This window comes from Bos grunniens, chromosome 5 (assembly GCF_055505025.1).
Source record: "Bos grunniens cultivar Pamir isolate PY7600 chromosome 5, Bosgru_T2T1.0, whole genome shotgun sequence".
NCBI classification, from domain to species: domain Eukaryota; kingdom Metazoa; phylum Chordata; class Mammalia; order Artiodactyla; family Bovidae; genus Bos; species Bos grunniens.
Window position 1 is genome coordinate 839,493 of NC_141169.1, and position 26,661 is coordinate 866,153.

General features: G+C 48.3%; 1 protein-coding gene across 1 annotated transcript in view; it reads left to right on the forward strand.

The window, feature by feature from the left end:
* Window positions 1–26,661, forward strand: part of LOC147371230 (uncharacterized) — a 155,585-nt gene that overhangs the window by 93,257 nt on the left and 35,667 nt on the right. Inside the window, exon 1 of the mRNA XM_086398659.1 lies at window positions 14,971–16,589. Within this exon, the coding sequence (XP_086254785.1) occupies window positions 16,033–16,589 (557 nt within the window). The 5' untranslated portion in view covers window positions 14,971–16,032. Of the gene's footprint in view, window positions 16,590–26,661 lie in introns of the transcript that reaches the window.

Here is a 26,661-nt window from a genome sequence, read left to right on the forward strand (position 1 = left end):
TCTAGTGGGGACGTGTATCTCGGGGACCTTCCTGAGTTGCATAAAGGGTGTCAAGTACCCTTTTGCATTTGAAGAGGGAATGTGGGGTTTCTCTCGAGACACTGCTCTGGCAAAGGGCCTCATCTCACGTTGAGGGGAGAATCTCATGGTCGTTCATGGGTTCTGGCGGGAAGCAAACCAGGAGATTCAAACCCAAGAGAAGCAAACCCAGGAGATTCTCCCCATTCTGTAGCTTCTGTGGTGTCTTTTCCTGGACATTTTCCTGACCACCTAGCACACATTTGTGTACACATGCTAATGCACACATGCACACACACACACACACACAGAGGCTTTGTTCTTTTTCTGAGCCCAGGAAACTCTCACTTCAAGTCAACATGTGAAGCCCTGCAGTGGTAAAACCTGGAAAATCTGATTCCTGACATTTTGCCTCATTGTCTAAATCAGATCCAGATTGTAGCTAGTCTAGGCAGTGGGGGATGAAGAACAAAAGTCACACCTCCTGAGCTCCAGCCTGGATGGGCAACTCATACAGGCAATGGCCTGTCTGCATTTGGCAGATCAAGCCTGGGGAAAAGGTTCTCACTGAATTTTGCAGAAGATGCTGCGGTTAGGGAAATGGGAGGACATGCCCACAGTCACAGGTCTGGAGCTGAGACATTCTGTGTGTGGGGTCAGAGAGCCTGCAGACTCCAGGAGCAAGAGTGTGGGTGGCTGCCAATCCTTTTCCTCTTGTCTCGTGACAGAGTGTCAAGGAGGAGGAAAAGGCACCCCCTAAAAAGTACGCCATCAAACAGCCCAGGGACCTGACCAGCAGGTTTGAGCAGGGACAGGAGATGAAGAGGAAGGAGGCGATCAAGGCTGAGGAGGAGAATCGGTGGAAGCAGGAGGAGGCACGCCTCTTGGCGTGTCCACCATCCTCAGCCTCAAGCCATGAACTCGGGTCCAGACAAGGGGCTGCTAGGAATGGGGAAACAGACACAGGCCACGAAGGGATGTATTTATGGGCCCCCAGGTTCAAATCCCCTCCTCCCTCTTCCAAAAACCCCATCTCCTCCCGGCCAGACGGGAATCCCAGTGGTGGTCAGCCAGATGCTAATACTACAGAGCTGTGCTGCCCGGGCCAATTCATTGTGTACTGTGCAGTTCTGGGGTCCTCCTTGTTCCAGACCAGGAGCTCACTGAAGATATGCCTGCATACACTCTATATCCATCCTCCATCCACCTTCCCACTACCCTCCTACCACCCTCCCACCAACCTCCCACCACCCTCCCACCATGCTCCCACCACCCTCCCACAATCCTCCCACCACCCTCCATTCAACCCTCCCATTCATCTTCCCACTATGCTCCCACCTTCCTCCCACAATCCTCCCGCTACCCTCCCATCCACCCTCCCATCTACCTTCCCAACACCCTCCCACAACTCTCCCACCACCCGCCCACCACCATCCCACCACCCGCCCACCACCCTTCCATCATCCTCCCACCACCCGCCCACCACCCCACCCACCAACCGCCCACCACACTCCCACCATCCTCCACCACCCGCCCACCACCCTCTCACCACCCGCCCACCATCCTCCCACCACCCTTCAATCCACCCTCCCTTTTATCTTCCCACCCCCGTGGAATAGGATGGAGCAGGATGAACCTGTTTTCTTATACATAAAATGGGAGGATCTAGCTCGATCTATGGTTTATAAACTTGACCTTTTGGAGCTCTAGCGTATCTAGGATTTATTGGCATTCTGTGTTGTGATTCTAGGTGACATTTCATCCAAAGAAAGACAGAGGGACACCATATGGCTTCCCAGTCTGCACCCCTCTGGAAAAAGGGTCACTGCCATGTTCATTATTGCATCATCAGGGTCTACTGCATCCCACAGTAGACCCTCAATAAATACTATATGGAAGGAAAGACAAGAAGGGAGGGAAGCAAAGTAGATGTGAGGGATGATGAGAGGGATGATGAGAGTGTGGGTGGATAGGGGGAGAGATAGGAGGATGGGTGAGAGGATGGTGGGAGGGTGGATGGGGGTTGGATGGGACGGTGGATGGGAGGATGGTGGGAGGATGGTGGGAGGGTGGTGGAAGGATGGTGGAAGGACGGTGGGAAGGTAGATGGGAGGATGAATGAGAGGATGTGAGAAGATGTGAGAGGATGAATGGGAGGACGGATGGGAAAGTGGTTGGGAGGGTGGTGGGAGGAAGGTGGGAGGGTAGTGGGAAAAAGAACAGGAGTGTGGAATGGAGGGTGGTGGGAGATTGGTGGGACGGTGGTTCGAGGGTGTTGGGAGGATGGTGGGAGGATGGTGGGAGGGGTGGTGGTTGCCGTGGGGCTCCTCTCGATGTGCCACGGGGATCTCAGGGACCAGCTCCTGTTTCCTCAGAGAATTCAGGTCTCTTTTCAAGTTGTGAGGGGCCCGTCGGGATTCCTCTCGAGTCACTGCCCGCGAATAGGGTCGTGTCTAGAGTTCAGTCGGGAAACTCAGTGTTCCTCTCCAGTGGAGACTGGGATCTCGGGCTTCCTATCAAGGTTCAACTAGGGAGTCAGGCCTCGTCTGGTGTTGATGCATGGAACTCTGCATTTCTCTCGAGTTGTCAAAGGGCTGTCAGGCCTCTGGTCGACTTCAGGTGGGGAATTTGGGCTTTTTCAATAGGATAGGCAGGGGCGACAGGCCCTGTTGTGAGGGGATACTCGGTGTTCCATAGGAGCTGGTGCAGAGGAATCAGGACTTATCTGGAGCGGAGGGGGAACTTGGTGTCCTTGTTCCTTAATGCAGGATCCGCGGGGTTCCACTCGAGATTCAAGTGGTGACACAGGCCTCCTCTTGTGGTGCGAGGGAATGTTGGGATTCCTCTTGAGTTGAAGCAGGGAATGGGCCCTCATCTCCGGATGAGGTGGGACACACGGGGTTCTAGTCAAGTCGTGGTGGGAAACTCGGCTTTCATCTCGAGTTGTGATGGGGATCTCTGGGCCCCCTTGAGTTGCCTAAAGGGAGTCAAGCTTTCTCTCGAGTTTTGAGAGGGAACCTGGGATTCCTGTCACGGTGCTGCATGAGAAAAGGGCCTCATCTTGTGTTGATGGGGGAATCTCGTAGTTTGTCTCAAGTTGCGGCTGGAGGCTTGCAATTCCTCTCCAGGTACCACGGGGAACTCAAGGAGCCTCTCGAGTTGCCTCAGGGAAGTCAAGTCTCCATTCAAGTTGTGAGGGCGAGCGCGGGAGTGCTCTGGAGTCACGGCAAGGGAATCAGGCCTAAATTTGCATGGAAGGGGGAATTGCCATGTGTTTCTCGAGTTGTGGCAGGAAGTGTGGGTTCCCTAGAGTTGCCACGGGAACCTGAGGGAGCCTCTCATGCTGTCTCTGGGAAGTCAGCAATCCCTTCGAGTTGTGAGGGGCCTCTTGAGATTCCTCTCGAGTTTGTGCAGGCGACTAGGGCCTCATCTCGAGTTGAAGCGGGAAACTCAGGGTTCCTCTCCAGCTCGGACAGGGATCATGGGGTCCCTATGGAGATTCCCCTAGGAGGTCAGAGGTCATCTCGTGTTGGGGGATGGAACTCCTCTTCCTTATCGAGGTGGAAATGGGTGTTAGGCCTCCTGTCGAGATGAGGTAGGGATCAGGGTGTATTTCTAAATGTGCCATAGGGCTCTCAGTTGTGAGTTGATACCCGGGTTGCAGGGGAATGAGGCCTTATCTCCAGTGGATGGGGACATCGGGGTCTTTTCGAATGGTGGCATGACCCCTAGAGTTCGTCTCGAGTTTCAAGTGGAGACCGGCCTCCTCCTGATGTGCAACAGGAACATTGCAATTCCTTTGCAGACAAAGCAGGTGATTGACCCTCATCTCAAGATGAGGAGGGGAAACCGGGGCTCTTCTTGAGTTGTGGTGGAAAACTCAGTGTTCCTCTCGAGTGGAGATGGGTATGTTGGGGAACTTCTTGAGTTGCCTAGAGGGTGTCAAGTACCCTTTTGAGGCTCAAGACGGAAGGTGGAATTTCTCTCGAGACACTTCAGTGGAAAGGGGCCTCATTTCGCATTGAGGGGACAATCTCCTGGGGTTTCTCAAGTAGCGGCAGGAAACTTGGGGTTCCTCTCGAGTTGCAACGGGGATCTCAAACCCACTCGTGTTGCCTCAGGAAAGTCAAGTCTCCATTAAAGTTGCAAGGGGCCTCTCGGGATTCCTCTGCAGTCGGTGCAGGGGCATATGACCTCATCTTGAGTTGAGGCTGGAACCTCAGGCTTCCTCTCCAGTTCTGACATGGATCTCGGGGTTCCTATGGAGTTTCAACAGGGGAGTCAGGCCTCGTCTCATGTGGAGACATGGAACTCCGCTTTCCTCTCACGTTTTCAAAGAGGTGTCAGGCTTCCTGTCGAGTGGACATACGGGTCTGGGGCTTTTTCTCCTGGAGCCATGGGGCTCTCACACTTCTCGTTTTGAGTCAATTCTCGAGGTTCCAGTCGAGTCAGTTCAGGGGAATCAGGCTTATCTGGAGTGGCTGGGTAAATCGGGGTCTTTTCAAATGAGGCAGGACTTCCAGGGATGTGCTCGAGTTTCAATGTGAGACCGGACTCCTCTTGAGGGGCAACGACAACGTCGGGATTCCTTTCCCAAAGAAGCAGGGGAATCGACCCGCAAATTGAGTTGAGGAGGGGGATAACGGGGCTCTTCTTGAGTTGTGGCGTGAAACTCGGTATTCCTCTGGAGTGGGGATGGGTATCTTGGAGACCTTTCTGAGTTGCATCAAGGGAGTCAAGTACCCTTTCGTGTTTCAAGAGGGAACGTGGGGTTTCTCTCGAGACACTGCTCTGGAAAAGGGCCTCATCTCACATTGAGGGGAGAATCTCGTGGTTTTTCTGGAGTTGCAGCGGGAAGCTTGGTGTTCCTCTCAAGTTGTGACGGGGATATCAGGGACTGGCTCGTGTTGCCTCAGAGTAGTCAGGTCTCTTTTCGAGATGCGAGGGGCTAGTCCGGATTCCTTTTGAGTCGCTGCCCATGAATAGGTCCATGTATAGAGTTCAGTCGGGAAACTCAGTGTTCCTCTCCAGCAGTGAAAGGGATCTTGGGCTTCCTATCAAGGTTCAACAAGGGAGTCAGGCCTCTCCTGGTGTTGAGACATGGAACTCTGCATTCCTCTCGAGTTGTCCAAGGGGTGTCATGCCTCCGGTCGAGTTCAGGCGGGGAATTTGGGCTTTTTCAAGAGGATAGGCAGGGCCGTCAGGCCTCCCATCCTGTTGTGAGGGGATACTCGGTGTTTAATTGGAGCTGGTGCAGGGGAATCAGGACTTACCTGGAGCTGAGGGGGATCGCGGAGTCCTTTTTCCTTGCAGCAGGATCCGCGGGGTTCCACTCGAGATTCAATTGGTGACGCAGGCCTCCTCTTGTGGTGTGAGGGAAAGTTGGGATTCCTCTTGAGTTTAAGCAGGGAATGGGCCCTGATCTCCAGATGAGGTGGGAATCACGGTGCTCTTCTCAACTTGTGGCAGGAACCTCGGCTTTCATCTCGAGTTGTAACGGGGATCTCTGGGCCCCTTTGAGTTGCATGAAGGGAGTCAAGCCTCCTCTCGAGTTTTGAGAGGAAACTCGGGATTTCACTCAAGGCTTTGCAGGAGAAACGGGCCTCATCTCGTGTTGACGGGGGAATCTAATGGTTTGTCTCCAGTTGCAGCGGGAGGCTTGGGGTTCCTCTGCAGGTACCACCGGGAGCTCAGGGAGCCTATCGTGTTGCCTCAGGGAAGTCACCTCTCCATTCGAGTTGCTAGGGCGAGCGCAGGAGTGCTCTGGAGTCATGGCAGGGGAATCAGGCCTCAATTCACATGGAAGGGGGAATCTCAAAGTATTTCTCGAGTTGCCACGGGGACCTGAGGGAGCTTCTCATGTTGTCTCTGGGAAGTCAGGGGTCCTTTCAAGTTGTGAGGGGCCTCTCAGGATTCCTCTCGAGTCGGTGCAGGCGACTAGGGCCTCATCTTGAGTTGAGGCGGGAAACTCCGGGTTCCTCTCCAGCTCTGGCAGGGATCTCGGAGTCCCTATGGGGATTCCCCTGGGGAGTCAGAGGTTGTCTCGTGTTGGGGCATGGAACTCCCCTTCCCTCTCGAGGTGGAACGGGGTGTCAGGCCTCCTGTCGAGTTGAGGTAGGGATCAGGGGCTATTTCAAGAGGCGTCACGGGGCTCTCAGTCCTCCCTTCATGTCGTGAGTTGATACTTGAGGTGACATTCGAGTCGTTGCAGGGGAATGAGGCCTTATCTCTAGTGGACGGAGACATCGGGGTCTTTTTGAACGGTGGCATGACCCCTGGACTTCGTCTCGAGTTTCAAGGTGAGACGGGCCTCCTCCTGAGGTGCGAAGGGAGCGTCGTGATTCCTTTGCAGATGAAGCAGGGCAATGGAATCTTATCTCGAGATGAGTAGGGCAAACCGGGGCTCTTCTTGAGTTGTGGCGGGAAACTCGGTGTTCCTCTCTAGTGGAGATGGGTATGTTGGGGAACTTCTTGAGTTACCTAAAGGGTGTCAAGTATCCTTTCGAGGCGCAAGAGGGAAGGTGTGATTTCTCTCGAGACGCTGCAGTGGAAAGAGGCCTCATCTCTCGTTGAGGGGAGCATCTACTTGGTTTTCTCGAGTTGCGGCAGGAAACTTGGGGTTCCTCTCGAGTTGTGTTGAGGACCTCAGGGACCCACTCTTGTTGCCTCAGGAAAGTCAAGTCTCAGTTCAGGTTGTGAGGGGCCTCTCGGAATTCCTCTTTAGTCGGTGCAGGGGCATAGGGCCTCATCTCTTGCTGAGGCTGGAACCTCAGTGTTCCTCTCCAGTGCTGACATTGATCTCTGGGATCCTATGGAGTTTCAACAGGGGAGTCAGGCCTCGTCTCGTGTGGAGACATGGAACTCTGCTTCCCTCTCGAGGTTTCAAACGGGTGTCAGGCTTCCTGTCGAGTGGACATAGGGATCTGGAGCTTTTACTTGAGGTGCTACGGGGATGTCACACCTCCCTTCGAGTTTTGAGCTGATCCTTGGGGTTCCAGTTGAGTCAGTGCAGGGGAATCAGGCTTATCTGGAGTGGCTGGGTAAATCGGGGTCTTTTCAAATTTAGGCACGACTCCTGGGGATGTGCTCGTGTTTCAGGGTGAGACCGGCCTACTCTTGAGGGGCAACAGCAACGTCGGGATTCCTTTCCCGAAGAAGCAGGGGAATCAACCCTCATCTGGAGTTGAGGAGGGGCATAACGGGGCTCTTCTTGAGTTGTGACGTGAAACTTGGTGTTCCTCTGGAGTGTGGACGGGTATCTCAGGGACCTTCCTGAGTTGCAGCAAGGGTGTCAAGTACCCTTTCGCGTTTCAAGAGGGAACGTGGGGTTTCTATTGAGACACTGCTCTGGAAAAGGGCCTCATCTCACCTTGAGGGGGGAATCTCGTGGTTTATCTTGAACTGTGGCGGGAAGCTTCATATACCTCTCAAGTTGTGATGGGGAACTCAGTGACTGGCTCGTGTTGCCTCAGGGTAGTCAGGACTCTTTTCGAGTTACAAGGGGCTCATCTGGATTCCTCTCCAGTCGCAGCCAGCGAATAGGGCTGTCTCTAGAGCTCAGTAGGAAAACTCAGTGTTCCTCTCCAGCAGTGACAGGGATCTCGAGCTTTTTATCAAGGTTCAACTAGGGAGTCAGGCCTCGTCTGGTGTCGAGGCATGGAACTCTGCATTCCTCTCGAGTTGTCCAAGGGGTGTCAGGGCTCCGGTCGAGGTCAGGCGGGGAAATTTGGGTTTTTTCAAGAGGATCAGCAGCAGAGACAGGCCTCCTATCCTGTTGTGAGGGGATACTTGGGGTTCCATTGGAGCTGGGGCAGGGGAATCAGGACTTATCTCGAGCTGGGGGGGGGGGCCCTCAGTGTCCTTTTTCCTGAAGTAGGATCAGTGGGGTTCCATTAGAAATTCAACAGGTGAGAAAGGCCTCCTCTTGTGGTGCAAGGGGAAGTTGTGATTCCTCTTGAGTTGAAGAAGTGAATGGGCCCTCATTAGATGAGGTGGGAAACACGGGGCTCTTCTCAAATTGTGGCAGAAACCTTGGCTTTCATTTCGAGTTGTGACAGGGATCCTGGGCTCCCTTGAGTTGCATGAAGGGAGTCTAGGCTCCTCTTGAGTTTTGACAGGGAACTCGGGATTGCTTTAGAGGCGCTGCAGGAGAAAAGGTCCACATCTTGCATTGACGGGGGAGTCTCGTGGTCTGTCTCAAGTTTCTGCAGGTGCCTTGGGATTCCTCTCCAGGTACCACGGGGAACTCAGAGAGCCTCTCATGTTGCCTTAGGAAAGTCAAGTCTCCTTTCAAGTTACGAGGGCGAGCCCGGGAGTGCTCTGGAGTCACGAGAGGGGGATCAGGCCTCATTTCGCATGGAAGGGGGAATGTCCATGTGTTCCTTGAGTTGCGGCAGGAAGAGTGGGTTCCCTCGAGTTGCCACAGGGACCTGAGGGAGCCTCTCATGTTGTCTCTGGGAAGTCAGGAATCTGTCCGAGTTGTGAGGGGCCTCTCGGGATTCCTCTCGAGTTGGTACAGGGAACTAGGGCCTCATCTTGAGTTGAGGCGGGAAACTTAGGGTTCCTCTCCAGCTCTGACAGGGATCTCGGGCTTCCAATGGAGATTCCACTGGGGAGTCAGTCGTTGTCTCGTGTTGGGGCATGGAACTCTGCTTCCCTCTCGAGGTGGAATAGCGGTGTCAAGCCTCCTGTGGAGTTGAGGTAGGGATCTCTGTCCATTTCTAGAGATGCCACTGGTCTCTCAGTCCTCCCTTCGTGTTGTGAGTTGATACTCGGGGTGACATTCGAGTTGTTGCAGGGGAATGAGGCCTCATCTCGAGTGGATGGGAACATCGGGGTCTTTGAGAACAGTGGCCCAACCCCTGGATTTCCTCTTGAGTTTCAAGGTGAGAACAGCCTCCTCCTGAGGTGCAGTGGGAACGTTGGGATTCCTTTGTAGACGAGGCAGAGGAATGGACCCTCATCTCGAGAGGAGGAGTGGAAAACGAGGTTCTTCTTGAGTTGTGGCGGGAAACTCGGTGTTCCTCTCGAGAGGACATGGGTATGTCGGGGAACTTCTTGAGTTGCCTAAAGAGTGTCAAGTACCCTTTCGAGACTCAAGAGGGAATGTGGGATTTCTCTCGAGATGCTGCAGCAGAAAGGGGCCTCATTTCGAGTTGAGGGGAGCATCTCCTGGGTTTTCTCGAGTTGTGTCAGGAAACTTGGTGTTCCTGTAGAGTTGCAATGGGGACCTCAGGGACCCATTCGTGTTGCCTCAGGAAAGTCAACTCTCCGTTCGAGTTGCTAGGGTCCTCTGGGAATTCCTTTTCAGTCAGTGCAGGGGCATAGGGCCTCATCTCGAATTGAGGCCAGAACCTCAGGTTTCCTCTCCAGTGCTGACATGGCTATCTGGGATCCTCTGGAGTTTCAACAGGGGAGTCAGGCCTCGTCTCATGTGCAGACATGGAACTCCGCTTCCCTCTTCAGGTGTAAAAGGGTTATCAGGCTTCTTGTCGAGTTGGCCTTGGGATCTGGGGCTTTTTCTCGAGGTGGGCCAGGGCTGTCTCACCTCCCTTTGTGTTTTGAGTTGATACTCGCAGTTCCAGTCGAGGCAATGTGGAGAATCAGGCTTATCTGGAGTGGATTGGAAATTCGGGGTCTTTTCTAATTGTGGCACGACTTCCGGGAATGCACTCGAGTTTCAAGGTGAGCCTGGCCTTCTCTTGAGGGGACACAGCAACTTCGGGATTCCTTTCCCAACAAAGCAGAGGAATCGACACACATGTTGAGTTGAGGAGGGTGAAAACAGGGCTCTTCTTGAGTTGTGGTGTGAAACTCAATGTTCCTCTCATGTGGGGACGGGTATCTTGGGGACCTTCCTGAGCTGCATCAAGGGTGTCAAGTACCCTTTCTCGTTTCAGGAGTTAACGTGGGATTTTTTTGGAGACACTGCTCTGGAAAAGGGCCTCAATTCACGTTGGGGGGAGAATCTCGTGGTTTTTCTCGAATTGTGGTGGGAAGCTTGGGGTTCCTCTCAAGTTGTGATGGGGACCTCAGTGACCCGCTCGTGTTGCTTCAGAGAAGTCGGGTCTCTTCTCGAGCTGTGAGGGGCACGTTTGGATTCCTCTCGAGTTGCTGCCGGCGAATAGGGCCATGTCTAGAGTTCAGTCGGGAAATTCAGTGTTCCTCTCCAACGGTGAATGGGATCTTGGGCTTTTTATCAAGGTTCAACTAGGGAGTCATGCCTCATCTGGTGTCAAGGCATGGAACTCTGCATTCCTCTCAAGTTGTCCAAGGAGTGTCAGGGCTCTGGTCGAGTTCAGGCAGGGAATTTGGGCTTTTTCAAGAGGATCAGCAGGGGAGACAGGCTTCCCATCCTGCTGTGAGGGGATACTTGGGGTTCCATTAGAGCCAGTGTAGGGGAATCAGGATTTATCTCGAGCTGAGGGGGCACTCTGTGTCCTTGTTCCTTGACACAGGATCGGCGGGGTTCCACTTGAGATTCAACAGGTGAGACAGGCCTCCTCTTGTGGTGCAAGGGAAAATTGGGATTCCTTTTGGATTGAAGCAGGGAATGGGCCCTCATCTCCACATGAGGTGGGAATCACGGGGCTCTTCTCAACTTGTGTCCAGAACCTTGGCTTTCATCTAGAGTTGTGACGGGGACCCTGGGCCCCCTTGAGTGCATGAAGGTAGTCCAGCCTCCTCTCGAGTTTGAGAGGGAACTCGGGATTGCTCTCGAGGCGCTGCAGGAGAAAATGGCCTCACATCGCATGGACAGGGGAATCTCGTGGTTTGTCCTGAGTTGCGGCGGGTTGTTTGGGATTCCTCTCCAGGTACCAAGAGGAACTCAGGGAGCCCTTTGAGTTGCCTTAGGAAAGTCAAGTCTCCATTCGAGTTGTGAGGGTGAGCCCTGGAGTGCTCTCAAGTCATGGGAGGGGTATCAGGCCTCATTTCACATGGAAGGGGGAATCTCCATGTGTTTATCAAGTTGCAGCGGGAAGTGTGGGTTCCTTTGAGTTGCCATGGGGACCTGAGGGAGCCTCTCATGTTGTCTCTGGGAAGTCAGGAATCCGTTCGAGTTGTGAGGGACATCTTGGGATTCCTCTTGAGTTGGTGCAGTGGATTAGGGCCTCATCTCATGTTGAGGTGGAAAGTCTGGGATCCTCTCCAGCTCTGATAGGGATCTCAGGCTTCCTATGGAGATTCCACTGGGGATTCAGTCATCGTTTCCTGTTGGGGCATGGAACTCCGCTTCCCTCTCGTGGTGGAAAAGGGGTGTCAGGCCTACTGTGGAGTTGAGGTAGGGATCTCGGTCTATTTCCTGAGGCACTACGGGGCTCTCAGTCCTCTCTTCGTGTCGTGAGTTGATACTCGGGGTGACATTCGAGTTGTTGCAGGGGAATGAGACCTTATCTCAAGTGGATGGGGACATCGGGGTCTTTGCAAAGGGTGCTCCTACCCCTGGAGTTCCTCTCGACTTTCAAGGTGAGAACGGCCTCCTCCGGAAGTGCAGTGGGAACATCTGGATTCCTTTGCAGATGAAGCAGGGGAATGGACCCTCATCTCGAGACTGGGAGTGGAATGGATGTGAGAGTTGGACCATAAAGAAGGCTACAAACAAAAGAATTAATGCTTTTGAACTGTGGTATTGCAGAAGACCCTTGAGAGTCCTTTGGATTGCAAAGAGATCAAACCAGTCAATCCTAAAGGAAATCAATCCTGAATACTCATTGGAAGAAATGACCCTGAAGATCCAATACTTTTTCCACCTGATGTGAAGAACTGACTCATTTTAAAAGACCCTGATGCTGGGAAGGATTGAAGGCAGGAGGAAAAGGGGATTACAGAGGATGAGATGTTTGGATTGCATCACTGACTCAATGAACATGAGTTTGAGCAAGTTCTAGGAGTTGGTGATGAACAGGGAAGCCTGGCGTGCTGCAGTGCATGGGGTTGACAAGACTCAGTCACAACTGAGCGACTGAAATGACTGAAGTGACTACACCGAACCTCTTCCATCTTGGAAGGAGCAGAGACTTGTCCTCACTAGAGTAGATATATTCTAGGTGTAGATCTGTCTTTCCTGCTGCACAGTGCTTCTTCCAGGAACTCTGTCCACAGAACCCATTTTCCAGCATCGTGATACTTCCTATAGCATTGCTTCTGATTAGTGACTTTCATAACATCTCTTCTTTGATGGCAAAGGGAATACAGCCATGTGCCCTTGGCCATGGAATTAACTGGTTTTACCGAGGACGCCATCACCTAGAAACAACTGGGCAAATTTTGAAAGCTTACTGAGACAGTGTGACAGCTAATGAAGACTCAAGTGTGTCAGATGGGAGTCAACATCCTGAAAGGGTGGGGTGCAGTCTTAAAGGGTATTGTACATGCTGTGAAGGATATAGTGTATATTTGAAGCATAATGGTGCTATCTTCCCCCCACAGCCAGAACATATGTGTCTTGTAATCAAGGGATGGAAGCAGCTTGTTTCACTAGTGAACCCACAACCCAGTTGTAGAATTTTTGCTTCCCATCCTGGCTTCCTTGAGCTCTGCTTCTTTGGAGATCTTGGTCCCCAAATGGGAGCTGCTCACCAGGGGATGCTCACATATGTCCAGGGCTCCAGGTGAACAACCCCAATCAGGGAGGCACTTTGCCAGACCTTCTAGAGAAGCAAAAACATGACTGATGTGTCTGTGAAGAATCCAGGAGTAGGACAACCCTCACAGGCTCCTGCATCCAGAAAATGCATTCTGGGTAGTACTGGAAGGATTTTGATTCTGTCCAGTTTATAAAACAAGAGAGACATCAACTGTGCATACTGATTTTTACTTATTTGTTCATCTAAATGGAAAGAATAATCAGGGTCTTCAGGTCTGTGGAAACAGAAAAACTTTTTCCAGCCCTCTGAAGCACTAGAAACAATTAAAAAAAAAACTTCTTTATTCTCTTGTCTGCATAAGTTACAACACTAACTTAAAATAAACTTAACAACTGAAAATAGAGCAGGGCTGCTGGTGAAAACAAAATTAATGTTAGTCCAGTTACTCCCTCATTTAGCCATCACTGGTGATTCTGTGAAGGTTATTACTATTTATAAACTCAGCTTCTTTTTAAATATTCATTTATTTATTTGGCTGCACCGAGTTTTAGATGTAACATGTGGGATCTAGTTCCTGGATCAGGGATTGAACCTGGGTTCCCTGAATTTGGAGCATGGAGTCTTAGCCACAGATCACCAGGGAAGCCCCCTCTACTTGTTTCTTGATAAAGGCCCCACCTGTGACTTTAAAACATTGCTTGTTTTGTCCATATTTTAATGCTGTAATTAAGAACATGAACTCTGAAATCTGATGCTGGTGTTTGAATCCTGGCTCAGTTCCTTTCTGGCTATGTGATCCTGGGTAAGTCAATTAACCTCTCCATACCTAAGTCCCCTGTCTCTAACCAGAGGATGATAGCAGTGCCCATTTTGAGTGTTTGGAGCATTCATTATGATAACATAGGCAATATGTTACAATAGTGCTTGGCACATAGTAAGCGGTGAATAAATGTTAGCAGTTGTTATTGTTAATATTATAATTTGGCAATGCTTGCTCTAAGTTAGCGTGCCAGAAATATAAACCATTTTATATCCCCTCTTTCTCTACAAACCTGTAGAACACCTGCTAAGTGACTGTTATGGATTGAATTCTGTCCCTTGTTCACATCTTCTCCTTTCTGCCCTGAATTCTTCTGTTCAAGTTTTAACTCCCAATGAGACTGTATTTGGAGATAGCACCTTTATGGAAGTGATTAAGGTTAAATGAGGTCAAAAGAATGCGGTCTAATCTGATAGGCCTGGTGTCCTTAGAAGGGCCAGACATTTCTGCCTCTCTACATGTACAAAGAAGACAGGCCATGTGGGGACACAGAGGAAAGGTGGCCGTTTACTAGCCTGGAACCAATCACATTGACACCCTGATCTTGGACTTCCAGGCTCCAGCACTATGGGAAATAAATGTCTGTTGTTTAAGCCCCTCAGGCTGTGGTATTTTGCCATGGCACCCTGAACAGACTAAGACGTTATGAAATGTTTTAACTTGTATATTGAAGGAGAGACAAACGGGCAGTCCTAACGTAGGATGTCTGATGCCATCCTCAGATGCCATTTCTCCTTGTGGGAGAAACTTGATTCTATCATCTCCCATGGTGGTGGTCAGGTTGTCGGGAGGAGTCATATAGCATCAGAACTACTGTCCACTTGCTTCCCTCAATATAACTGTTTTCTACAGATGAATCGAGGCTCCAGGCTGACTTCCAGCTATGTAGAGATTAGTTATTGTCCGTGAGGAGCTCTTACTCTTACTTCTTTCCTCTTCCAGCACAGAGGATCTTGTAGGAATAAGAATCTGGTCCATTGAGTCACCACTTCCCTGGTGGCTCACATGGTAAAGAATCTGCCTGCAACGTGGGAGATCTGGGTTCGATCTCTGGGTTGGGAAGATCCCCTGGAGGAGGGCATGGCAACCCACTCCAGTACTCCTGCCTGGAGAATCCCATGAACAGAGGCGTCTGGGAGGCTACAGTCCCTGGGGTTGCAAAGAGTAGGACATGACTGAGCGATTAAGCACACATCTGTCCATTGAGTCACCGGTTGGATTCTGGATTGGTGTGACCTTATGGATCTTTAGCCTTCATTCCCTCAGAAGCTGGGCCACACTGGCTGGAGTCCTGGCCATTTCACTACAAGGCACGCCCAAAACCTTCCCAGGTCTTCCGGTTCCCTGAGACCATGCTGCTCATGGCCTCTTCCTTCTGAGTCCCTGCCTCATGCCAGCTATATTTCTGCCCTGTCACAAGAAGCATGCATGAATTTAATTGTCCTAACTGAAGACCTGGGGATCACAGGAAGATTTGGTTGTAACAGGATGTGAGGCCTTGGAATTTCCTCTCTTCCCCCCTCCCCACTTTTCTCCTTACTTTTCCTTTCCAAATTCCCTAAGAACTCTTCCTTTCAGTCAGAGAAGACTTTGGCTGAGTCCTAAGACTTAAACTTGTAGAAAGCCTGGTTAATAAGATGCTTGCAGAACAAAGAACCTTCCATTTTACAGCAGTTTTGCTTATCAACTTATTGTAAATATAATATGTATGACATATTATATCCATGCTATTTCATATATATGATGTTTTGACTATACAAAATATTTATACTTATAAATAATCTTTTTTTTTTTTCTTACTACACGAAGAATAATTAAGGCAATTGGGAGATAAAAGGAACTTCCTAATTTAGAAATAAAGATTTAACTGTGGAGTTTAGGTCTCTTCAGAGTCACTCATTGACTTGTGAAAAGCTCTTTCTCAGGTGTAGGGTGTTCAGAATCTGAACGTAGGAATGAGGTTAATCATGAGACCATGTAGCTGTAGGAAGATCCAAGCAATGTGGCTTTGGCTTTTCAGATGTTGAAGGCTTCCCTAAGAGCATCATTAAAACATAAGAGATGGAAAGGGAGAGAGAGATTCAGAAAAGTTTATTAGATCACACAGAATTTCCAAGGTAAACTCTGCGACGGTCAAGTTAGATTTCTGTGCCACTTGAGTGTAAATGAACTACTCATAAAAGGCAAAAATGTACGCTGGATACTCATGGCAATTGACAGCAATCATTCCAAGAAGGCCATGTCTGGAGCGCACTTTGTGCCTGCAAAGCTTCCACCTGGTCCGTGCGCAGGGCGCCGGAAGAGGGCTGGGCCGCCTCTCCCCACACTGACTTTTAGGCCGCGGACCTCCGCGCTGGCGCAAACACCGAATTCCGCCCGGGGGCTCCCGGTCCAGCGCCGACTGCGCTGTCTCCCCAGCACCGCGCGGCCCTGGACGACTTCCTGCCTCCGCCCCTCCCACTGCCGCCCACGCCCCGGCCACGGAAGAGGGGTGGACAGGAGGCGGCGGTGGCCGGCCCTCCCCGTGCCCTTTTAAAAGGCTCCAAAGCGAGGCCCCTCAGGGGGATCTTGGCGGAGGAGGGAGCAGCACGCTGAGCTTCCGCATCGATGCGCAGAGCCGAGAGCACCCGGCTGCGCCTCCCGCTGGTGGGGCCTGGCACTTCGGCTTCCCTGACGCTCTCGCTGCTGCCGCGGGGCTCCCCCTTCCCCCGGCCATGCGCCCTGGGTAGCGCGCCTGGGGCGCGCAGCCCACCCGGCGGCTCTCACCGCCCGCCCTCGCCGCCAGCATGCTGCGCCAGCTGCTGCTCGCCGCAGTATGCCTGGACGGCGGGCTGGAGGCCACCCACGGCTGCTAGCTTCCCTCTAAGTGGAGACCCCCGAGCGAGGGCTGCCGAGCTGAGCTGGCCCAGATCATCCTGTACGCCAAGGTGCTGGCGCTGCACGAGGAGGTTCACGGCCTGTACAATGACCTGCCCTGCCAATATTAAGTCAGCCACGGGGGGCTCTTCTACTCCGCTGAGATCAAGATGGATGCTGTGCGACCAGGCGTGGGGCAGCATGCTCGAGGTGCCCGGGGGCTCCAGGCTCAACCTCATTGGCCTGGGCTACTTCTCCAGTCACTCCCACACGGTGGTCCAGGATTACTCCTATTTCTTCTTCCTCAGGTGAGCCTGCCACCTCTCGCCCATACCATCCCTTTGGCCACTTGGCATGACCAGCAGAGGTACCTTTATCCCCAGCAGTCTCAGGAACTCCTCCAGAATCATGTCTGGGCGATGTTAAGTGATGCCCTGGTCTCCCCTGGTCTCCTTCACATTTTCTGCTCTTTGGTGCTCCTCATGTTGAGTCTACAGAGATCTTGGGTGCCTCTGGCTAACACTGTTGGAAAAACAGGGATGCCTCCCGTGCTTGACCAGGGAAGAGTGTTTCAGGCCAAAGCTCAAGGTGGTTTCCAGCAACAAACAGCCTATTCCCAATAGCAGAGGTTTATGCGGTGGGTAACGGGGGAAGAAGGCCCTGGTCACAGCACTCTGGGGACTATGGAGGGCAATCGGACAGGAGCCCTCTCTGGTTGAGTTCCATGCAAGTTGGTCTGTGGTGCAGATGAGATGCCTGTGGATAAGAGTTCAGGCGATGGCATCTCCTGGAGTTTGAAATAAGAAAGTGAACCCTAATTGAGGTGGAATCCTTATAGACGAGGAAAGCTATATTTTAAAGTGGATGCCTTGGGAGTTGTTTGGGATGGACAGTGGTCAAAACTAGTCCAAACACTTTTGGAATCAGATGGTTGTTGGAATTCTGGGTCCGTTCTTCCTGTCATTTTGAGCAAGTTACTGTCCTTGTCAAGAACCTCAAGAGCCTCACCTTCATAATGTGACAAACAAGGTTGGTTGAGATTAAATCCTAGTAACAGATACAGAACACCTGGTGCAGGTTAGATTAGGAATGTGTAATTACTCAATCCTGCACACCTGCTTAAATGCCAAGAGGGGACTGGTGTGGAATGCAGCCCAGCTGTCCTCTTGTTTCACTCAGATTCGCTCATATCAGCTGCCAGCAGACCTCAATGCCAGGCTCTTCCAAATAGCAAAAGTTTATAGAGGAAGGGTCTGGGGGCAGGGGCATTAAGGGATTGGGAAGGTGCTCACAGGGCTTTGAAGAACAGAGAGGTGAATTAGACCAGGCCTTGTCTATTGGAAGACTCCTGGAATCTTGTGAAGTTCCATGAAAGTTTGTCATGTGGTCACAATGAAATGCATGTAAGTCAGCGTTCAGGTTATGGTCTCAACTGAAGTTTGCAATACAAAACAGCAGGTGGAACCCTATTGCATTGGTTCTCTCCAGTTGGAGGAGAAAGCTGATACAGAGGAACTGGAGGAAGCTCAAAATGGAATCTAAGGGATATTGATTGGACAATAAGTCCCAGTATGTGGCATAGCATTAAGGATATTTGGAATGGCCGTGACCTTGGTCTGCAGACTAATTTTAGCTCTTGAGATTTCACATCACTGAGAAAGAAGACAGAAGGTTCCACAGAGGGGCCTCCATAAGCTCACGGTAACACATGTTTTCCATTTTGAAGCCAGAATATCTAGGTTTAGAATACAAGGCATGCTTTGTGTTGGCTAGGGTAGTTTAGCCAGATTAAGTTGAATTTAAAAAAATACTGGAGAAGTACAGTTTCTCCACTTTCTCCAGGCAAGGAATGAGAGAGTACCTTCTTGATATGGAGAAACTTAGATTTTTGCATGTCTTTATTTAGGGAAACCAGCTCTAAAACTATTCAACAAGAAAACTTTATTTTCCAAAGTAAAAAGAGCCACAGTACTTAAGAAGACATTATTTTCTTTTCCGATTTTATAATGAAATACAGGTTTGTCCACTGGCTCTCTGGTGGTCAGCCAGCTCTTTCCTCTTTTTCTTTCACTTATTTATAAAACGTTAGGGCAGAGATACAGAGTCTGACAAGATTTCTATTTCACAGGGCTGTGTTGCCCTGATGTGTATTAACAACCACATACAAATCATTCCTTTGTTATTCTGGGCCCCTTGGAGAGGAGAACAGATTCTGGTCAGTGTCACAGGAGAAAGTGGCAGTGGAGACTCCCTGGTGAGCCCCCAAATGCCTACTTTTGGCTGGAGTGCCGCTTCCATCTCTCCTTTTCCTTCTCTTGACTTCTCTATCTTGCCAATAGGTACTTTATGCAGGGTTCTGTAAAAATGTTAAGTTTTATACTGTGCTTACTCTGTGCCAAATACTTTACTTACTTAAAAAAAAAATGCATTCCTTACACCACCATTAAACAAATAAGGATGCTGTTGTCACCCTCATTTTATAGATTGTACATTTAAGCTTAAGAGAATTTTAAAAATTCATTGTGTGTCAAACAAGAGACAAGTAGCAGTGATAGGACTTGAATCTTGAGTCATTGCAATTGGCTTTCCTTTGCCCAGGAAACAAGGAACACTCCACTAGGAGAAGGAAGGCGGCTTGGGAGGTACACAAATGTTCACCCGCACCCATCCCCCAATTCACATGTTTTGAAAAACTTAAGGAGAGACACGTGCAGTGTGAGGTACAGAAACAATCAGAGAGAGTGACTCCTCTAATGTGAGCCATGTAGATGTGTAATTGGAAGCTGCATGTAAATCAGAAGTTAGAATATGCCCTCACACTGCACAAAAATATCTCACAATGGTTTAAAGACTTAAACATAAGACATGACACCATAAAACTCCTAGAAGAGAGCATGGGCAAAATGTTCTCTGACATAAATTGGACCTTTGTTTTCTTAGGTCAGTCTCCCAAGGTAATAGAAATAAAACCAAATATGAACAAAGGGGACCTGATCAAACTTACAAGCTTCTGCACAGCAAAGAAAACCGTAAAAAAAAAAAAAAAAAAAAAAAAGACAACCTAAGAATGGGAGAAAATATTTGCAAATGATACAGTAGACCAGGGCTTAATATCAAATATACAGACCATACAATTCAACAACAACAAAAAAAAAAAAAAAAATTCAAAAAATGGGCAGAAAACCTTAATAGACATTTCTCCAAGGAATGCAGATGGCCAGTAGACACATAAAAATATATTCAGTGTCACTAATTCTTAGAGAAATGCAAATAAAAGCTGCAGCCAGGTACCACCTCCTATCAGGCAGAATGGCAATCATCAAAAAAAGAACAAATAGCAAATGTTGGAGACAGTGTGGAGAAAAGGGAACCCTCCTACACTGTTGGTGGGAATGTAAGTTGGGGTAGCCACTATGGAAAACAGTATGGGGGACCCTCAGAAAATTCATAGGACCACCATATGATCCATCAGTCCCCCTCATGGGCATATCCCTGGACAAAACTCTGATTCAGGAACATACATGCACCCCCATGTTCATAGCAGCACTATTCCCAACAGCCAAGATATGGAAACAGCCTAAATGTCCCTTGATAGTTGAATGATTAAAGAAAATGTGGTACGTATATATGAACATTACTCATCCATAACAAGAAAGAAATAATGTCATTTGCAGCAACATGGGTGGAACTAGAGATAATTATATTAAGTGGAGTAAGTCACAAAGAGAAGAATAAATACCATATTATATCACTTATATGTGGAATGTAAAATATGGCACGAATGAACCTATTTACAAAACAGAAACAGACTCATGCATACAGAGAATTAACTTGTGGTTGCCAAGGGGAATGGAAGGAGGGAGACGGATGGACTGGGTGTTTCCAGTTAGCAGATGCAAACTGTTACATTTGGAATAAACAACAAAGTCCTACCTTAGCACAGGGAACCATATCCAATCTCCTGGGATAAACCATAATGGAAAACATATTTAAAAATGTATGTATAACTGAGTCACTTTACAGCAGCAATTAGCACAACATTGTAATTAAACTCTACTTAAAAAATAAAAAAGACATTTTATAACTGGCAACACTGTCACAGTCTTCTGTTGACTCTCGATTCAAAATGGTACACCCCATGGGTGTCCAGTCTACAGCTCTTGCCTCCTTTTTTTCCATTAGGATGGATGAGAACTATAACCTCTTGCCTCATGGAGTCAATTTCCAAGATGCTATCTTTCCAGACACTCAAGAGAACAGAAGGATGTTTTCTAGCATTTTCCAGTTTTCAAACTGTTCACAAGGGCAGCAGCTGGCAACTTTCTCCAGTGACTGGGAGGTCCAATAAGACACTAGGGTAAGAATTGGCTATACCCTGTGCTACAGCAAAATAATAAGATAGCTATCACTCATATGATGGAGAAGGCAATGGCACCCCACTCCAGTACTCTTGCCTGTAAAATCCCATGGACAGAGGAGCCTGGTAGGCTGCAGTCCATGGGGTTGCTAAGAGTCAGACACGACTGAGAGACTTCACTTTCACTTTCATGCGTTGGAGAAGGAAATGGCAATCCACTCCAGTGTTCTTGCCTGGAGAATCCCAGGGACGGGGGAGCCTGGTGGGCTGTCATCTCTGGGGTCCCACAGAGTCGGACATGACTGAAGCGACTTAGCAGCAGCATGACTCATATGAATGTTGAGAGCAAGGGAGTCAAGAGTCCTCTTCCAAAGTCCAGATCAAGAAGTATTTTTCACCCTCTCCACAGCCCTCCCAGAAGTTAACAAGCACTGCTCATAAACTCTGGAGTCCTCAGGCTGTAATGTGTGGCATGAGGTTCCTCACAAAGTGAGGGGACAAGATGGGCTAAAGGTTGGCATGCTGTGCCTCAGTTTCCTCTTCTGTAAATTGGAAGCCATTGTAACATCTGTATCTTAGGGCAGATGCGACATGATTTAACTATGTAGGGAATGTCCATAGGTAAAGCCTTTAGTGAGGTCTTTGAGAGTAAGCACTCAATACACTGAGCTGTTATGACTACTTCTATTGTTGATTTCAAATACTTATGTATGTTTTTACTTGGCCCTGCTGGGTCTTAGTTGTGGCATGTGGGATCTTCAGTCTTCCTTGCAGCATGCAGGATCTTCAGTTGCAGCATGCAAACCCTTAGTGGCAGGATATAGTTCCCATGGAACAGAAGGATCTGGATGACTCTGGGCATGAAGATAGAAAAGGCATCGTTCAGTCTGAGGCAGAGGCCTGAGTTGTGGGGATATTTCGAGGACTATCGCTTTCTCTGAGCAGTGTCGTTGTTGCACCTGAGCCAGGGGAGCAGGGAGGCCATGGCCCATCGCTCCCAGTCTCCCACCAAGATGTTTATAGGACCATGTGCCAGACCACAGGAGACAGTTCTGATGTGAGTTAATGAACCAATGTGCATGTATTAGGTGGTTTCCTTCTTTCCCCAATCTGTGGTGCCCTTGGTGGGGGTGCTGTCTTTCTCTTTTCTGGTGGGTTGACCTAGGGGAGTGGCCTTGTTCTTCCAAACCTCCTGCCCAGGGCTCCATGGCACCTGAAGGCTTTCTTCATGTTCTTTGCACAGAAACTGTTCTCATCATGGGCAAGTACATCCGACTGTGGAAAAGTGTTGATTCTTCCTTTCCATACGTTATCCAGGGTTCCTTCCTTAGGCCTGCCCTACTGACAGTTCTCAACTCCCTGACCCCTCTTCAAGATTTGCCAAAATTTTCTGAGTGCTTGTCATATATTTCACTCCCCACATGGATCTAAGCACCTTTCTTTCCCCCTGCCCCACTCTTTTTTTTTTTTTTTTTCTACCCGACTCTTAATCTGTGCCAGCGCCCACTCCACATTGAACTGGACCCACCAAGTATGAGCCTGAGTATCCCCAGCCTGGGACAGACCGTAGCATGTTCAAATTAAATCTTTTTAGTCTTGGTCTTGTGGTTTGCCATTTTGTGGGATTTTTGCTTCATGTACTAAATCCTTGGTAATAGTACATTGATGTCAAGAGATCAGATATTGATCCAAAAATACCTCACAGCTGAGCCCCAAACTCTTTAGATATATAAGTGATTAGCCCTGTGGTCACACAATTTTGCTGCAATTAGATTTTCCATCATTTGAAACAAATAGAACAATGGGACTGTGGAGAATTGTTTTAATGTGAAGGAAGTCCTATTTTGGGTGGTCAGATGTTGATCTTGGGGAGAATTCCTTTTCCCTTTCATCATCCTGGTCTCTTGGATAACAGAGGGTGGGTATGTGTGTTTGCACTGTGTCAGAAGCTTTTGGGGAAAGATAATTAATTGTTCCACGTTGCTGAGCTGCTGCAGAGCCAAATTGAGGTGTTGATGGACTTTGTATGTATCACATCTTGCCTCCTTCTTCTGCCCCCTTTGAAAGGTACCACATCAGAGATGAGTTAAATTAGCTAGTTCACTTGATAATTTAGGCTTAAAATAAAACTAAGGTGCTAGCATTTATATTTTATGATATTCTTTGAGAAGTTTTTACTTTCTCTGTGGTGATTAAAATAGTTGTGAACTGAAGGTGTCAGAATTAAATGAAGAATTGTGGACAGTTACTTGTTCCTTTCTTGAAAAAAAGAAACTAAACTAAAACTAAAAATTATATGCTTTAAAAAAACAAAAAACTTATGTTCAGTTGCACTGGATCTTTGTTGCCATGTGAGCTTTTCTCTAGTTATGGCAAGCAAAGGCTACTCTTTGTTGCAGTGCACAGGCTTCTTATTGTAGTAACTTCCCTCATCGCAGAGCACAGGCTCTGAGCACATGGGCTTCAGTAGTTGTGGGTTGTGGGCTCACTAGTTTTGGCACATGGGCCTAGTTGATCTGCATCTTGTGGAATCTTCCTGGACCAGGGATTGAACCAATGTCCCTGCTCTGGCAGATGGATTCCTATCCACCGTGCCACCAGGGAACTCTCTCTGCTTTTTCTGTGTGAAGGTGAGTATCCTGCTTTCTCTCCTATGCAGGGTAAATAAATCATGTTACAACACAAACAGTCTGTTTTTTCCTAAGGTGATGGGTCTTCCATCTTAGACGGGGTCAGAGGAGCTTGTTTGGGCACCTTTTTTATTCCAGTTAGACTCTTGCTAATGGGAACATGTGAATCCTTCATTTGTTGTGAAACCATTATGAATGGCCATGGATGGTTCACATTACACAATTTCCCTATATCACATGCCATGTCTTAGATGATGATGAATTCAGGGGGCACACTGATGAATTCTCATCATTTCCACTGTTGTTGCTGCTCTTCTCTAAGTCCCCAGTCAGCTCGAACAGTGTGTTTAGATCGTGGTCGTGAAGGGTGCATCTCCTCCTTCTCATTGTCTTGCAGCTCACATGAATCTGGGACTCTAGGGTCAGTCTGGAGGTTAAGAAATGGAAACAGAGGAAAAGCTGATGTAGGGAAACTTTTGTGATACATACCCAGGACAACCTGCACCTCTGTCCTCAGCAGCCAAATCCTCCCATTCTCTAAATCCATCCTTAGTCATCCCACCACTCCCCCCTCCCCCACTCCTTGCTTCAGTCAGTGGAAACATAAGCTTGCTTTCAAAAGTTTCCAGGGAATCAGCAGTACTCCTAAGTGTTCAGCATCTCTCTGGTTCAGTATAATGGTGTTAATGGGGCCTTTGGGGGTGTGTTTGGCAAGTTAGAGCATCCATCCCATTTTCTGGCAGGGTTCTCTCCACGCCAGCTAAGAACATTTTCCTTTCCTTTTTTCTTCCTTTTCCTTTCCTTTTTTCTTCCCTGCTGGGTGAGTGTAACAATCAAAATAAAACTTGGCTGTTTTCCTCTCTCAGCAAGTCCTGTCCCCTGGGATCATGACCTAGACTGACCCATACATTCATCAATCCGACCTAGAGTATCATGGGACTGACATAAAATCTGTGGAAGACCTCCTGTCCTCTTTCTTTTTTTCCCTTTCTAGAGTTGGGAAGGATGGTGAGGGAGGTGCCATCCTCATCAGGCAATCAGGATTGGCTGTGCCATTTTCAGAGGCGTGACCTCAGGCAGAACCCTTAATTTCCCAAAACTTCAGTTTTCTCCTTCTCTGATAGCTCAGTTAGTAAAAAAAATCTGCCTGCAATGCAGAAGACCCCAGTTTGATTCCTGGGTCAGGAAGATCTGCTGGAGAAAGGATAGGCTATTCACTCCAGTATTCTTGGGCTTCCCTTGTGGCTCAACTAGTAAAAAAAATCCCCCTGCAGTGTAGGAGATCTGTGTTCAATCCTTGGGTTGGCAAATCCCCTGGAGAAGGGAAAGGCTATCCTCTCCAGTATCCTGGCCTGGAGAATTTCATGAACGCTATAGTCCATGGTGTCACAAAGAGTTGGACACCACTGAGCGACTTTCAATTTCAAAAATTATAAACTGTCTCAGGTTGTCCTAAGGACCCAATTAGATCATAGGTTTGAAAGCACTTTGTCAGTTGTAAAGAGTGATGGAGGGGTTTATGACTATAAATGGATAGTTAGAAAGTATGGCTTTAAAACTTAAAGATGATACAACTTTTAAAAAGCTTCCTGTGCCTTCCCAGGGCAGTGGCAGTGGGAGCAATGGTGACAGGGTAGGTGATGGAGAGGGGAACAGATGATGGGGAAGCTCTCATGTGTGTTGTAATTCATTCAACAGAATTTACTGGGTTCTGGTCACAGACCACTTAAAAATTCATGTACTGAGTTATAAACCATGTGCATGTGGATTATATAAAGTCTAAAATGGTAGTCAGAGTTTTTTTCTCCCACCTCTGACACCCATCCACCCAGTTCCCACCTACCCTCCAAACGAATAACCACTGTTAATAGTTTCTTGTAAGCTTTCACTGAGTATTCTCCCCCAACAAACAGTTCAGTCAAGATTCACTGTCTTCTTTAAGGGCATGGCAGCCCACTCATATATTCCTGCCTGGAGAATCCCATGGACAGAGGAGCCTGATGGGCTTCAGTCCATGGGGTCACAAAGAGTCGGACATGACTCTGTGAATAACACACACTTTTGGTACCAGTGGCACTGCAATGTGCACATGTGGTTGTGCCCTGCTTTGTTCACAAGTGGGTACGTGGAAGTAGACATGCAAGTTGCTATATCTAGACAAGTACCTTGGTTTAAACAACTGTGTCATATTCCATTGTATTAATGCCTTACTGTGTATTTAATCAAGTTCCCTGTTGATAGGTAGTTACACTGTTTCCAGTACATGGATATTACATGGAGTATGGACATGTATGACACACCTCATTTTGTGGAATTGTTGAGTCCAGTCTTTAGCAAGTGACTGTTGAGTGACTGCCATGAGGCAGCTGCTGTGTTAGATACCAGAGTTTCAATGTTGAGAAAAAAATTTAGAATATAATAATAGTATATTTATAAAAATACAAATTTTAGAGTATAATTATTGTTAATATTTTATCTAAAAGCTCATATCATATTTACATTTTTTAGTTTTGTTGTTGTTTAGAGGTACTTTCTTATTGACAAACTTGTGACAGATATAACAATATAGCAATTTTTAACTTATAATAAACCTAGGCACTATGAAAATTTTGTGCTTAATGTTAATGACTCTTAGACGTATCTATACTAGAGTAGCAGAAAAAAAAAATACTAGATATTTAATATTGACTATTTCTCAGTTCATGTGAATCTGAAATTCATTTTGGTCAATGTTTTCTTGTATTTCCAACTGTTTGATTTGTAAGGGCTTCCTTTTCTTGAGACCATTTAAATAGGAACTCAGAACTTGAGCAATATTATCAAAAAACAGAAGACTCACACTGAGACATACATAAATCCAGACAGACAGACAAGGGATCTTCTAGTTTTCCACCTGAGATTTAAAATATTTCTTTGAGCCACTTTTTTGGGGGGGAGCGGGAGTGGGGGGAGGCGGGTGGTGGCAAGAATACTGGAGTGGGTTGCCATTCCCTTCTCCAGGAGATCTTCCCAACCCAGGGATTGGACCCAGGTCTCCCGCATTATAGGCAGACACTTTACCATCTGAGCCACCAGGGAAGTTGTTGAATTCTGTGGCAAGGATTAACTTTAAGCATTGCCCTAGGCAGGCCCTTGTAACAAGATAATTGTTTTTAATTGCATATGCAAAAGAACCAGCTTTACGATTTCCAAGAAAAAAAGAAATTTCCTTGTAACCAATTTTGTCTGGTTCTATAGAATATCATGGCTATCCTAGGTCAGGTCATCTTTAATTTCTGTAGTCATAGTTTTATCCCTGAATCATAGACAGATCAGCTGATAAAAAGCTTGGATTGTCTCTGTGGGGTGGATTTGCTTGTCCTTGTGTTTCACCTGGGGCAGTAGTGAGGCCCG